The 13528-nt window shown below is 42.1% G+C and overlaps 2 protein-coding genes across 7 annotated transcripts in view; one reads left to right on the top strand and one right to left on the bottom strand.

Moving 5' to 3' along the window:
- The first annotated feature begins 1013 nt into the window (after positions 1–1013).
- On the top strand, positions 1014–7165 carry LOC137881854 (olfactomedin-4-like). Its single transcript, XM_068724004.1, has 7 exons — positions 1014–1135; positions 1249–1368; positions 1459–1677; positions 3897–4050; positions 4320–4544; positions 5444–5612; positions 5788–7165. Exons 1-7 carry the CDS (start codon positions 1082–1084, stop codon positions 6221–6223), a joined length of 1377 nt encoding a protein of 458 aa, XP_068580105.1. The 5' UTR covers positions 1014–1081; the 3' UTR covers positions 6224–7165.
- A 162-nt stretch (positions 7166–7327) lies between these two features.
- ndrg4 (NDRG family member 4) overlaps positions 7328–13528 on the bottom strand; it is a 53012-nt gene continuing 46811 nt past the window's right edge. For 4 of the 6 annotated variants that reach the window (XM_068722512.1, XM_068722514.1, XM_068722515.1 and 1 more), the window contains 4 exons: positions 13511–13528; positions 13347–13398; positions 13019–13057; positions 7328–10926 (listed from right to left, as the gene is read on the bottom strand). The exon at positions 13511–13528 is cut by the window's right edge and continues 18 nt beyond it. In XM_068722512.1, coding sequence (XP_068578613.1) covers positions 10772–10926; positions 13019–13057; positions 13347–13398; positions 13511–13528 — 264 coding nt within the window. In that variant the 3' untranslated portion in view covers positions 7328–10771. The remainder of the gene's footprint in view (positions 10927–13018; positions 13058–13346; positions 13399–13510) is intronic. The other 2 variants (XM_068722513.1, XM_068722517.1) reach the window with 1 other exon arrangement.

Genomic DNA, 13528 nt, shown 5'->3' with positions numbered 1-13528 from the left:
TTTTCACGACTTTCTTCCCCTCACTGAGGAGTCACCACGGAGCCTTGAAACCACTCATGTGGATGTGAAACTCTAAAAGTGTAAAACTGTGGAGTTTCACAACACTTATGGTCAACTCAGGTGTTTCCTAAGTGTCGTTATGTCCCCTTTGAACATACAAACAGTGTTGTCTACTATTTGACTTTTTTTTTTTAAGTTTCGCAAGACCTGATGTTTGCGTTAACAATTAATATTCTCTAAATATTATCATGCAGTGATGTATTTGATAATATGAACAAAATACTAATAGATGAGTGGAAGATTTTGTAAACCATCTCACTTGCTGCTGGATTATTTAAAATTTGCATTGCACACATAAGCATATGCACATATATACCACAACTTGTTTATAGCATCTCCTGAAATGACACCAGAGACCTTCCAGATCTGACAGGGTTGGTGAAAAGGAAATTCAGGCATTCCAGAAAATCCAGTAAAAATGATTAACTGGATGAATCTGGATTTCATTTTAAACATCCACAGCTTTGTTTTTACTCTTTTTTACCAGCGCAAGGCAAGAAGTGCCTGGTGTGGGTGAGAAGCCCGCAAAACTGAACTCCTTCAGTGCAAAGCAGTCACTTCTATTCCTGACGTCAACACGTCCAACTGTCACTGATATCAGTCACTTCTGCCTAATACTGTGCAAAGGATGATGTCTTCCCATACTGGGGTAAATTACATAATGCTAAAAGGTTTTTATGGAATTGTGGAAAAATAAACTGCCTATACCCCACATTTAAATCATTCATTCTGTGCTTATTGTACCACTCAGGTAAAGGGTGTGAATACTTGTTTCACCACTGTTTGTGTTGCTCACACATATTTTTTGTAAAATCTGTCAATATTAAAGTTTTTTTCCCTCCTATGACACATAAAAAATCCCAACCACAGGGAGGAAGTGATCCGTCTCTGACAGAAACGTGACACGTGACACGTGAGACACTGAAGACACATCCAGAAGGTCGGTGGGATTGTTCACCGGTCAGAAGCTGCTGCTACAGTCAGACACACTGTCCTGTTCAAACTGGGTCTCTGATCCACCATGAAGCTGTACATGATCGTCTCACTGTGTGCTCTGTTCGCCCTCACCCAACAGGTAACAACAACTTCTTTTGAATTTAATTACAAATGATCACACACTGCACATTTTAAATATATTCATATTGGGTATTTAGTATTTATTTCTAACATGCCACGTTTAATATTCAGGCACCTTCAAATAAGTGTTTGTGTGAGTTGAGTACTTCAGAGAAGGTATTCCCTCATGACAAACTCAAAGCGGTGGAGGACGGTGCATTGAAATGCAACAGCGACATCTCTCCACAGAAGGCAAGTAGTCTGTGAAGAACGCAGCCTCCCTCGGCTATCTTATAATCCTAATTAAGATATTCATAAAATGCTGAGCTGCCCTGTGTGCAGGTCGCAGAGCTGGACAGTCTGCTGCTGGGTCTGGAGATTCGTCTGCCTCAGCTGCAGGAGGATATGTCCATACTTGAGAGGGAGGACGACGGAGAGCTCTACGGGGTTATCAGCCTGCAGGTGATAGAGAACGAACTGAAGCATATCAACCAGCTCGTAGCCAGGCTCAAGAACGTCACCCTGAGTCACCAGCGCCTGACTGCCAACACCACCGAACAGGTAGATTCGCACCGCGACAACGGGTCAGCCGCTCAACAATGACATTGTTAAAGAAGGCAGCCATGTGAAAGTCTGCTAAAAGTCTAGGCTGGATTTTAAAATCTTTAGCAAAAATGTAGCGTGAAAATATATTATTTAAAGGAACACAACGACTTTTACTGCACTGTCCTACAGAATGACCATAATGTGCAAATCTGCAGAAATTATGACAAGGTTGCATACTTATATGTCTGGCTTTAATGAAAGGACCTTCCTAGTGACAGTGTTTGCCTCACAGACTGTGTATAAGAAGTGGATGTAACCATAGTGACCTCACCCGTTGGTTTGTGGCCGGCCGTTTTGAAGCCTCGAGTTCGTTTATGAACTCATCATAAAGTTTAATCACTTTATGATCTATTTGAGTGATTTTCAACCACTGTGCCGTGAGAGATCGTCAGGTGTGCCGTAGGAAAATGTCCAATTTCCCTCAATCGTTCCAAAAACATTATTTAGTTGCTGCTAGTTGTCGATCCTAGCAGCCCTCACGGTTCGGCAAACATGTGAACTGCAGATTAATTGCGTTGTTTTTTTTACAGTTTTATCATCATAGTGTGAAATAACGTTTTTATCTATGCAGAGTTGCAGTGAAAAGTGTGTCCCTGTTACTAAAAATGTCGGGATGAAGGGTGGTGGACAAAACCGTCAGAGTATGTAAGCATTGCTCAACGAGAAAGACACCCGACAACGGCAATACATCGGGCATGTCCACACATATGAAGCACCACCACCTGGCCTGTCAGCACATTGTGCGAGACAAAAGTTCACCGAGCCATTTTACACTAAATTAAATGTTGCAAAAATATCTTTTAAATTGACAAACATCAAATGTGTAATTCATGGCACGATTCAAACAGGATAAAAAAAGATGTCTGTCTCTCGCCGTTGACTGTTATACATATCTTTTCTAAAATAAGGTTCAATGGGGGGCACTGGAAGGGGAGGGACTTTGCCTCTCTATTTCGTGAGAGTGCAATTAGTCACTCCCACATCGGAGGGAAACATAATTCATCTCTATCTATTGACTTTGTAATGTGCCTCCTTGTCACTTTCGTTTGCTAGCAAACAACAGAAAAATGTCTTAAAAGCTGCGTGGGACCAACAGGCCAAAGAACCAAGAACTATTTATGAGACTTTAAGAAGACAAACAAATATGAGGCGTCAGCGGGAAGTATGGGAACACAGGGGATTCTGATACTCAACATGTTTGATGTTCCGTGTGAGGCAAGCATTTTAGTCCAAATGTACAGTTTTAGGTCAACTATACTTCTAAAGCATTTTGACAGCATGCAACTTGTTTTGTAGTGGAATGTGGATACATCAGAGAGCTACGCAATATTATGCTTGAAAGTGCCTTAGCTAACTACAGCAGGTTGCTAACACATGGCCAACATTAGCTTGCTAACAGCTAACTTGTCCCATCCCATTCTTTTTTTTTAATTGCGGGTAGGCATTAGGTGCTAAATAAATCCTTTGACATGCTGAAATGTAATGTTTTTAGCTGGTGTTACTCTCGGCTCGTGGGCCGCAACAAAAGAGGGAAACGCACAAGAGACCTGCTTGCTCTAACTCAGGCAAGGATTTAACCAAACAAATACTTTTAATTAACAAAAGGCCAGGACATTTCAAATGTGCAACAAAAATAAGCAGTAAACCAGCCGACGTGTGGCTTGCTAGACACAGTGAATACACCTCGATAAAATTGACGGAGCTCCTCCAGATGATGTTATGAACCAGACAAGAAGGCGTTCAGTTCCCCGGGATATCTGGGACTACAGTATTAAGTAGAAATAGAGTTTATTTCTTCCATGGTTGATGGCGGAAATAACCGGCTTAAGTTAATAATTGAATGTAAGAAAAGACGTATACTGATGCAGAGCCCCTGTTGACTTTGAATGCATCACTGAGCTCATCAAGTTGTTATGAAACCGCTCACACCTTCATACAGGTACTCATACAAAATGTTTCTCAAATGTCAAACTTGTACCAGTCTTTCTATGCAGTCAGGTCTATTTTATTTATTTTTAAAAAATATTGTTGGTGACATGTTTCTTTGTCAATGTATGAGTCAATCCAGTTTCTCTGATGATAGGTAATACTGCATGCAGGGCGTTCATGTTTGTAAAAAATACAAAATAAAAATCAAATCGAACTAATTTTGAGATGTCTGGTCTGCTGCTTAGTTGGAGGACCTGACAGCAAAGATGCAGAAGCTGGAGGTGTACGACACCATGCAGGTGGTGAACACACAAAAAACCAACCAGCGTCTGAAGAAAGATCTGGACCAATGCAAGACTGGATCTAACCAAGCCAGCAAACCCATTCAGCCTCCACGTGGTATGTGCCAAAACCTCGCTTATTTTCTTTTTACTCCTCTTTCACTTCCACTGGAGGCCACCAGAAAATATCACTCTGGTTGTGTATCAATTGCTTCTTTGGTATAGTTTAATTTAGCATCATCGGCCCGTAGAAACTGATTAGGCTTCCTGATCAAATTTCACCATAATAAGGAGGTAATTATCAACCATAGGCCGCCTCGCTCAACCAGCCCCTATTTCTTGAGTGCAATTTCTTTCCCTCTCTTTCATTTAATTCCCCCCCCTCAGGTAACTGCCCCCACGGTCGACTTCTGAACATTACCGGATCGAGGGTGTCCACAGCAGGAGAGTACCCCGGTTCTTACAAGTATGGAGCCTGGGGTCGGGATTCCAAACCAGAGGCGGGGAAGGAGAAATGGTATTGGGTGGTAATGATGACCGTCAGCAACAGATTCTCCAACTATGTCCGTTTCTACGCCACCGAGAGCTCTCTCATTGTTGGAACGAGCGCAGGTGGGCAGACACAAGGGCAGGCCGACAGCTGATAGGTGGAAGAAACACAAGGGAGCAGAGCGAGGCAGACGAGATTAATGCAACACAGGTGATGCACAGAACAATTGAAGACAGGAAGTCAAGCAAACACAGGACACAAAAGGCAGGGAACGTCAAAATAAAACAGGAAACAAACTAAACAAAATCCAATATCATGACAAAAGAAGTGGTAAAGAAAGTTAGGTTTAAGAATCAAAATAATAAGCACTATCCTCTGCTGGGGTCGTGTCCGCTGGAGGCCCTGAAACCACGCCCAGTCATACATTGATTTCATATGTGCAGTTGAAGTATACAGAGCATGGTGGCCGTCTTACTGCTGCGCGCTCATTTAGCACAATGTTAACATGGGTTCCATATGGGAACCGGGTATTCGCACAAGAGACTTCCACCAGCTAACTTTTGCTTTAGCCCGATGCTAACTGGAATGGGGATAAAATAATTCAATAGTGCAGCTCTACAGTAGCAGCGGAGTGGACTAAGGCGGAGCCTATGACATAAGCACGCTCTCATGAGCGTCCTAAATAACAAGCACACATAGAGGGCCGGTAAGGAGACAGAGACAGATAGACAGATAGACAGAGACAGATAGACAGAGACAGTACACTACTGCTAGCTAGCAAACTGTAGGTTTTTAACAACAAAATGTCCAAAATTGAGTTTGTTTGTGGGATTTATTGATAGATAGAAAAATACAGAATACAACCATACTTATCATTTATAAATGTAAGGCACCCAAAATACTATTGGTTGCTTTCTTTAATATTTAACAAATTATAATAATACTTACTTGTGATTACATTCGCTCCTTCCACTCTTGCTTCTTCTTCCTTTTCTTCCTCTTCTTCTTCTTCTTCCTCCAGGTAATGTCCAGATCAACCCCACTAACCCAACCACCAACACCATCCAGGGTCCAAATGTTGTGCTGTATGGAGGGGCCTTGTACTACAACTGTTACAACCAAGATAGTATTTGTCGATTCCACCTCACCAACAAAACTGTTGTCAATGTCCAACTACCCAAAGGCACCAGGTTCGCTGATCATTATATGTGTTGCTGCCAAATTCTGTAGCTGTAATGTTTGAATGCACCTGGTTTAAGTGTAAAATGATGAACATGCAAGCATAACGTTATGATTTCAAGAAAACTAAGATACTGATACACTGTTTTACAAATGAAACATCACTTCTGTTTTTGTTTTGTTCAGGTTCAACTCAAAGGGTAACTTCTGTCACCTTGAGGAGTGCTACCCGTTCACCGACCTGGACCTGGCGACAGACGAGTCGGGCGTCTGGGTGATCTACACCACCACGCAAGACTTTGGCAATGTGGTGCTGTCCAAGGTGGAGGAGGGCGAACCGCTGAGACTCAACCAAACCTGGCACACCTCGCTCTACAAGCAGGGGGTCACTAACACCTTCATGGCCTGCGGCGTGCTCTACGCGACACGGTACGTCACCAAAGACCACGAGGAGATCTTCTATTCATTTGACACCACAACGAGGGAGGAGAGGTTCGACGTTAATGTCTTCATCCAGAAGAGGTCTCCCAACATTCAGTCCCTGAACTACAGCCCTGTGGACAAGATGCTACACGTCTACAGTGACTCCTTCATGGTCTCCTATAAGGTTTTGTTTGGGTAAATGGATAATATTGACAACTTTTACCATAAAATGTATATAATAAAGGCGACTCTTTAATTCACCTTATTCTTTGGCGCGTTGGGTCAGTTTATAATCTTACTTCTGCTTTATAGCCAAAGTGCGACTACTTTTACTTAGTGTGGCTAGCTTTACTTTAGAAACAGCTGTTATGAAGTTTAAATAATTCTTCAGGCATCAACATAACCATATAGGTTTCCAATATATGATCAGTTTATCAAAGTAAAGGTTATTTGGAAATTTACAACACAGTTTTTTGGAGCTGTGAGGAGCCGCTGGCTGTGTGGGGTCACAGGGTATTCAAAAATAATTATAATACATTAAGTCAAGAACCACCAATTTGGTCAGCTAGCTAGTAGACAGACAGACAGACAGACAGACAGACAGACAGACAGGTTTACTTCTTTGTCCCTTCTGGCAATGAGAGTATTTGCAAAAACTCTTTCCACATGTGCTTTAGTATGCTGGGTCCAAGCGGCAGGTTTAATTAATGAAGTAGTTAAAAATATCCTCACATGTGATTTCAGGCAATTTTCATACGTCGTCCTTAGCCACTGACAGATGTGGTGCTCTAACACCATCCGATCACCACAGATGTTTGGGAACATCCTGAATGTTCCCAAACATCTGTCATCGTGTTCAATGCTAATGCTACTGGTGCTAAACCCAAGAAGGAAAAGAAATGAGCCGAACCTGAAGTGAAAGCATTGAGTGGTTTACATGATAAAGCTACACAATAAATTAGGCATAATGTATGTTTGCATTGCAAGAATTACAGTAGTTCTCTCTGTAGCTGATTGATGCATGTACCTAGAGTGTGGAAACATTACATTAGGATGTTCCAGAAACAATTCATCTGCATGAGGTGAAGAAGAAATGTTAACAATATGACTTTAAATCACAATAATAAACATTTTAAAAACAGTTTGAAGTTCTCTAATGTGTGTAGCATTGCTCTCGTCGAGGGGTGGCATCTGTCTATTAAATGATATAATTTATAGATATATATATATATATACATAAAGGGAAAGAGGTGAGAGCTGCTCACCATATGTTGAAAATGATCAGACACCCAACTCCACAACATTCTGACATAAAGCCTTTATTTCATACTTGTTACTTGATCAGTACATTGACAGAGACAGCTTTTTTTTAATATTTATTTGTATATAATATATTGAGATTTTACATTACACATTTGAATGACAGCAAAGTAGGTAAGAGTCCTTCTACTGTTGTGAATAGAAACAAGCTCATAGGGAAGACCCCATAATATGAAACAACCAAACGAGAAAAAAAGAACTTATTGCTCAATACAAATCAATCATAAAGGCAGTATGAAGAAGAAGAGTAGGAGTAGTACATGAACCAATGTCATTATATCAAGATGAGGTTACACCCTATTGTTGCCTATAAAAACAGAAAGTCCAGGGGAAGAGGAACAGAACTATGGTTCAGTCGTGTGTTAAGAGCGCTCGCTGTGGGTAACCTGCTATAAAGGAAAAGTATCTACAAGTGCAAGGAGGACCAAGGTCTACACAAACCGACCGAGTGCCAGCTCACAGGAGCCGTCCACTTCCACACACTGCTACCGAACGTCACTATTTCTAGACTTGAGGAACAGCAGGAAGGAGCTTGGCTTTTATGTTCGGGGATAGAAGTGCAAACCATAGCGAGGGGTTCTGAGAGGCGCGGGTTGACAATACTGTACAGCACTTCAATGATGGACAAAATACATTCAGGATCCCCCCAGGCAGTTTGGGTCAAAGTCGTGTGGGAGGAAACCTAAGTGTACATGGCAGAAAATAGCTTAGTAAAGAGAGAAAACGCTGAGAGGTGAACACGTACTCCGCTGCATGCAAACCTCAGCGGTGATGGAAGTCACCCATGAGGTTCTGAGAGGAGTAACTGAGGCGTCCGATCCGGCTGTCTAATATCGTCACACAACTTCTCTTTTTATTCAGAGTTGAATTCAACAATAATCTCTCTAGCTTCATCAGGAATCCCATTCTTTCTACTTTTAACATTCATTCACTCACTATTTGTTCAGGTCAGAATCTCTCTCCATGTTTCGCTAAAAAATACCTTTTTCGTCTTCTTTGCTTTAAAATAAAATAATAAAATTCTATCTGCTGGTGTCTCGGGTCCCCTGGTGCTCAGAAACACAACTAACACTACCAACATTTTAAAAAGTGACTTCAGCTGATAGCCCTTTAGGGTGCGACTAGGTTTGCCTGTGAGAGCCGGGGCACCTTGTGATTGTTTTAGGGGTAAGGTGGTTGTTTTTTTTAAGGTGGCTGGGGGTTGACCTACATTCCGAGCTTGGCGCCCAAATGGCTCCAAAATAGCCCCGCCCCTTACAGGCCACCTCAGGGAGGCGCACACCTCAGCAATTGGAAGCTACGCCCCTTCTGTGAGGGGACCAAAGGTTTCTCTTTGTAACACTGGAAACAGGAGAAGGTGAATATGGGACATGAAGACTGAACATTACCAAGCCATGAAACCAGGGGACTCCTTCTCTGATCACTATCGTCAGGGCGGTCCAGTATTACAGGAGATAACAGGACACAGCTTCACTACGCTAAAACTATACTTACATACATACACTATACTATATTGGTAAGATTATTATTACACATCACATCAAAACACTGACCGACTAACAATGGATTCTTTCTTGTGTTTGTATTTATGTCTTTTTTTTGGCTTAGTTCCCTTACAAAGCACAGCCCATGCAGGTTTCATATGAGAAGGTGTGTGAAAATGTGTGTGTGGGTTTGTGGATATGTGTGTGTGTGTGTGTGTGTGTGTGTGGAGGGTGGGTAGCTTTGGTATACCCGCGGAGAGGGGCTGGGCACTGTAAGGGAAGGCTGCTGCCAATTCTTTGGCGGTGACCCTAGAAAAGAGCTTGTTGGGTCGGCCTGGTCCGGCCTCGGTCCCCCCTGGGCTGGTTTGGTTTGGGTCAGAGTGTGATTGTAATAAATACTACTTGGATACTAGAATGCTCTAAGATAACGTTCACATTCACGTGCATATACATGTTAATAAATACTATATATTCATGTGGTTAGAAATGTGAGATGACACACAGGTTAAAGCTCCACTCAGCAACATTGCACTAATGTGGCTCCAAACGGCAGTAATAAGAGAAACTAATGTGATTGTTACCAGCCTGTTTCTGATGCTCCAAACAGCATCACGCCTAATGGAACTGAGCTTTCTCTGTTTGGAAAGTGATTATAAGTGGGATTGCAGTCTGGAACTACAAGTCCACTTCCACCTCTGAGTTGCTCACTGATCAAGTGCTTCACAGTAAGTTTGCTGCAACAATCGCTACATTTGATCTATTAATATCATTCATAAATATGTACGTAGTCTCCATGACGTCAACCATAGGTTTCCGAAGCGACCGAAGACAAGCACCCACTTCGTTACGCATACGTTTAAGCCTTAATGTAATTAAAACGGGAGCGCTTTATGAAAATTCACTTTTTAAAATGGAGGTCTACAGGGATTGACTCGCCTCAAGTGGCCATTTGAGGAACTTTAGTTTCTGTCACTTCTGCGTTGGCTTCATTTGCCTGATGCGCATGTACGCCGACGATATCACCTTTTCTCACTGAGTGCAGCTTTAAATCCGTGTGGTGTGCTCTAGCTATGCTCCTAAACAAAACAAAACCTAACAAATCCTCTCTAAGCAACAGGTGCACTCGTCTACGATAGGCTGTGTTCTGTTGTCTGTCAAATTCTGGACGCGCATCCTCTGACACTTACCGCTCTCCTCATGGAGAGAAATAACCAGCGCTTACAAGCGACACAGAGAGAGATCCTCACAATGTGTCCATACGACAACAAAATATACGGATGCATAACACTTTTTCATTAAGGTACCACTACGGTGTTTTCCTTGCTTATGTCCTGCACTTTAACCTTCTCTAACAGATTTTCCAATGACATTATTAACAGCAGCTCGTATCATATATTGCTGTTTTGGACTGGTGACAGGAAGGGTTACTTCTTTTTTTGTGAAGGGTGGGAGGGTGGAGGTGTGTGTGTGTGTGTGTGTGTGTGTGTGTGTGTGGGGGGGGGGGGGGGGGGGGGGGTTTGCAGGCAAAGAATGAGGATACAATTAGCAAACACAAAAATGACACTCCAAGAACAAAAACAGTTGCCTAAATCTTTCGGTGCTGGGCGATGGGGGTGAGGTTGAGATGGCTGCTTCAAGGTGTGGTTAGGGGTATTAGTAGCAACACGTATGGTATCTTACAGTGGAGGGGGGAGAAGATGACAGACTAAGATCTGGAGGAGATAGATGGAGACAGAGAGAGCTGTCTCCACCTTCTTGAACTGTCCTTCCTGTTGCTGTTTCGTTCTATCTACCACGTCTGACTTCACAGCTTCACATTCTCCTCATCCTTTCCGTCTTTCTCTCTCCCTCCATCTAGCCAACACCCCGCCCGCCCTCTCTCCCTCTCTCCCTCTCTTTCTCTCTCTCTCTCTCTCTCTCTCTCTCAACGGCCAGCCGACCCTTTAGCAGGACACCTCCATGGTGTGGGTGATGGTGCCAACTCCCTCGGTGCTGTCGGAATGGGTGCAGGCCCGAGAGCGGGACCCGTCTATGGAGCCGGCGCTGGTCAGGGAGGCCGTCCTGGAACGAGCCAGGCGAGTCATGCTGGCGGACGGCACTGGGAGGAAGGGTTTAAAAAGAAAATAATCTAAGCATCACATTTTGTAAAAAAGGAAAATCAGTTAATATTGTGGAGATGTTAAGAGTGCATGCTAAGGTGGACAACTGAAGAACATCTCTTTGTAGCTGGTGAGAACAGGCAGCTGACCGGCAGCCCTGATTGGTTGGAGTCGTTCATTAAAGCTGTCAGTGTGTTGACAGACGCACATTGGAAGCACCATGCACTTTGTGTTATATGAAGCTCAGTTCTCCTAGTAGAACTTTTAATTAATTAGATTACGTTGTTAGCTGCTGTCTCCATGGTCAAGCTCTTTGTGTTTATCCAGTGTCTGAATATGTTAAGCTTGAGTCTAACCTAAATCTGTAGGATTCATGCAATACAACGGAGTCATGTTTCTGGCCAACTGTTAAATCCAAGTCCAGAACTAACGTTCCCCTGAGCTCTGTTTTTGGTCTCCACCACCTCCTCAGAAGAATATCAGGCTCTTAAGCGGCTGAATGCTCAATCACGTGTTTCCACTCTGACAGTGTTTAGATATATGAACTGGTGTCTTTAGATTAGGTCAATGTTGTTTTGTTTTAATGCATGAATTGGAGGCAAGATTTCACATTTCCATTTACCTTAGTCCCTCAATTTTTAAAATCAAATTTAGTTTTTGCAATTTAATGAATCTGCCTCTGAAACAGTTATGTCTCTCGCCAGCTTTTAGGACACGGCTACAGACATTTCTCATTTCATCTTGAACCTTTCAGCAAGATGCTCTTAATGAGCCTCTCAGGCTTCCTTTCTCTACTGCACTGCAGAGTCTTTTGTAAGATATGCAATGATGCATTGCATATCAAAAGCACACTATGAAATTGCCATATTGTAATCTTTGCTTATGTGGTTCAGTCTCAGCAGTTCAGCGCAGAGTCTGCATAACCCTGAGGAGGAGGTTTGAGTTCAGTCAGCGCTTCACGTAGTCTAAATCTCCTGATGTTCTCATGTGATTCCATAAAGTAGATCAAGTGTTCTGTTGGCCACTCTACTGTAAAGTCTAAACTGTTAGTGTCCGATGTCGGTGATCATTTAAAGGCACGGTTATCTGTCACAAACATAGTCCAAGAGGCTGTGCTCAAAGCTAGCAGAAGGCCATGCAAAGAGCAGTAGAGATGCAATGGCAAAGGAATTGAAGGGGGGGGGGGGGGGGGGCAGTATATTTTTTTCCGTGGGAGGAAAAAATATCTTTGATAAAACAATGATGGGGTATAATGTACGGAAGTCCTGAGAGGCAAGTCTGGAAAAGACGTATTCTGGGGATCCATTTTGAAAGTCTGATGTAAACAGTTTAATGATTTAAGAACTGGTGAAACAAAGGATCATCTTTCAAAGTTCTTCATCTTTGTTTTTTTCATCTACAAAACAGGTTCTCAATTAAGACGGGATCACTTTCCTAAAAATTGTTTTTGATTTTTGACAACAGGTGAACTGAGCTGTTGCTGCAATACGTTCTAAACGTTCTAAATGTTCTAAAAAGGACTAAAAGCATTCATGAGTTTTCATTTCTGCATGCACTCTAAACAAAAGGTACATATATATATATATATGTATATATATATATATATATATATATATATACATATATATATATATATATATATACATATATATATATACATATATATATATATACACATATATACATATATATATATTATTTATTAGCAAGTTATGTGGATTAAAACTCACCTGACAGAATACATTAATGCTGTGAGTCCTACTAAGAACATCTTGTGGCCAAAGTGAGTATTACAATGTCTGACCCTCTTTCACCTGTTCTAAAAGTTCTAAACTTATGAACGAAAACTATTTAGATCAGACTTAGCCAATGGATCTCCATTCTTGAGTTTCCTCACTCGCCTCTCAGGGCTTCCATATTAATGTTACCTCTGATCAAAAAGTAAAAAAATAAAAGTACACGTAAACAGTTCATAACAGCCCAAAATATTGTATTAATAACCAAATGAAGTCAAAACAAAATGTCAAAATGCTAATGTCATCCAACAGGGCAGCAGTAAGAGGTCAGAGGTGAAGGGGGAGGGGGAAGTACCTGGCCCTCCACTCAACCTCCGATCCTTCACATAAGCGACTGAGAGAACGGGGCAAGGGAGACAGAGGGCAAGATTAACACAGCGTCCCTCTGCACCACACACACACACACACACACACACACACACACACACACACACACATCACTCACTACTAGCACAACACGTCTGCTGAGAGAACTTTAGATGAAATACACATACAGTATACAGTATACACATACAGTACACACATACATAAAAACATACAGTACACACATACAGTACACATATACATAAACACATACAGTACACACATACAGTACACACATACAGTTTGTTCTGCATACTTACTGTAGCCCATTCCCTGCAGGAAATACTTGAAGGCTTCGGTCAGCTTCCCAGGCTGGAACGCAAAACACGTCACAGTTTTCATCTCACTGAACAATGTCCAAGACATTTCATTTGATTTGTATGGCAGCCTGTTGATTATGCAAGATCTTTTGTTCGTGTCTTACCTGTGTGAGCTGGGGAAG

The sequence above is a fragment of the Cebidichthys violaceus genome, unplaced genomic scaffold (genome assembly GCF_023349555.1).
Source record: "Cebidichthys violaceus isolate CVI_PGR_0920_01 unplaced genomic scaffold, fCebVio1.0.p SCAF_3, whole genome shotgun sequence".
In the NCBI taxonomy this organism is placed as follows: Eukaryota; Metazoa; Chordata; class Actinopteri; order Perciformes; family Stichaeidae; genus Cebidichthys; species Cebidichthys violaceus.
This window is presented reverse-complemented; position numbering and strand designations above follow the sequence as displayed.

Bases quoted from the DNA above. Each gene is read 5' to 3' on its own strand.
- LOC137881854 (XM_068724004.1), top strand. From the start codon at position 1,082: ATGAAGCTGTACATGATCGTCTCACTGTGTGCTCTGTTCGCCCTCACC. The intron at 1,369-1,458 runs GCAAGTAGTCTG...CCCTGTGTGCAG, and splicing joins GCGACATCTCTCCACAGAAG to GTCGCAGAGCTGGACAGTCT. The intron at 4,545-5,443 runs GTGGGCAGACAC...TTCTTCCTCCAG, and splicing joins CATTGTTGGAACGAGCGCAG to GTAATGTCCAGATCAACCCC.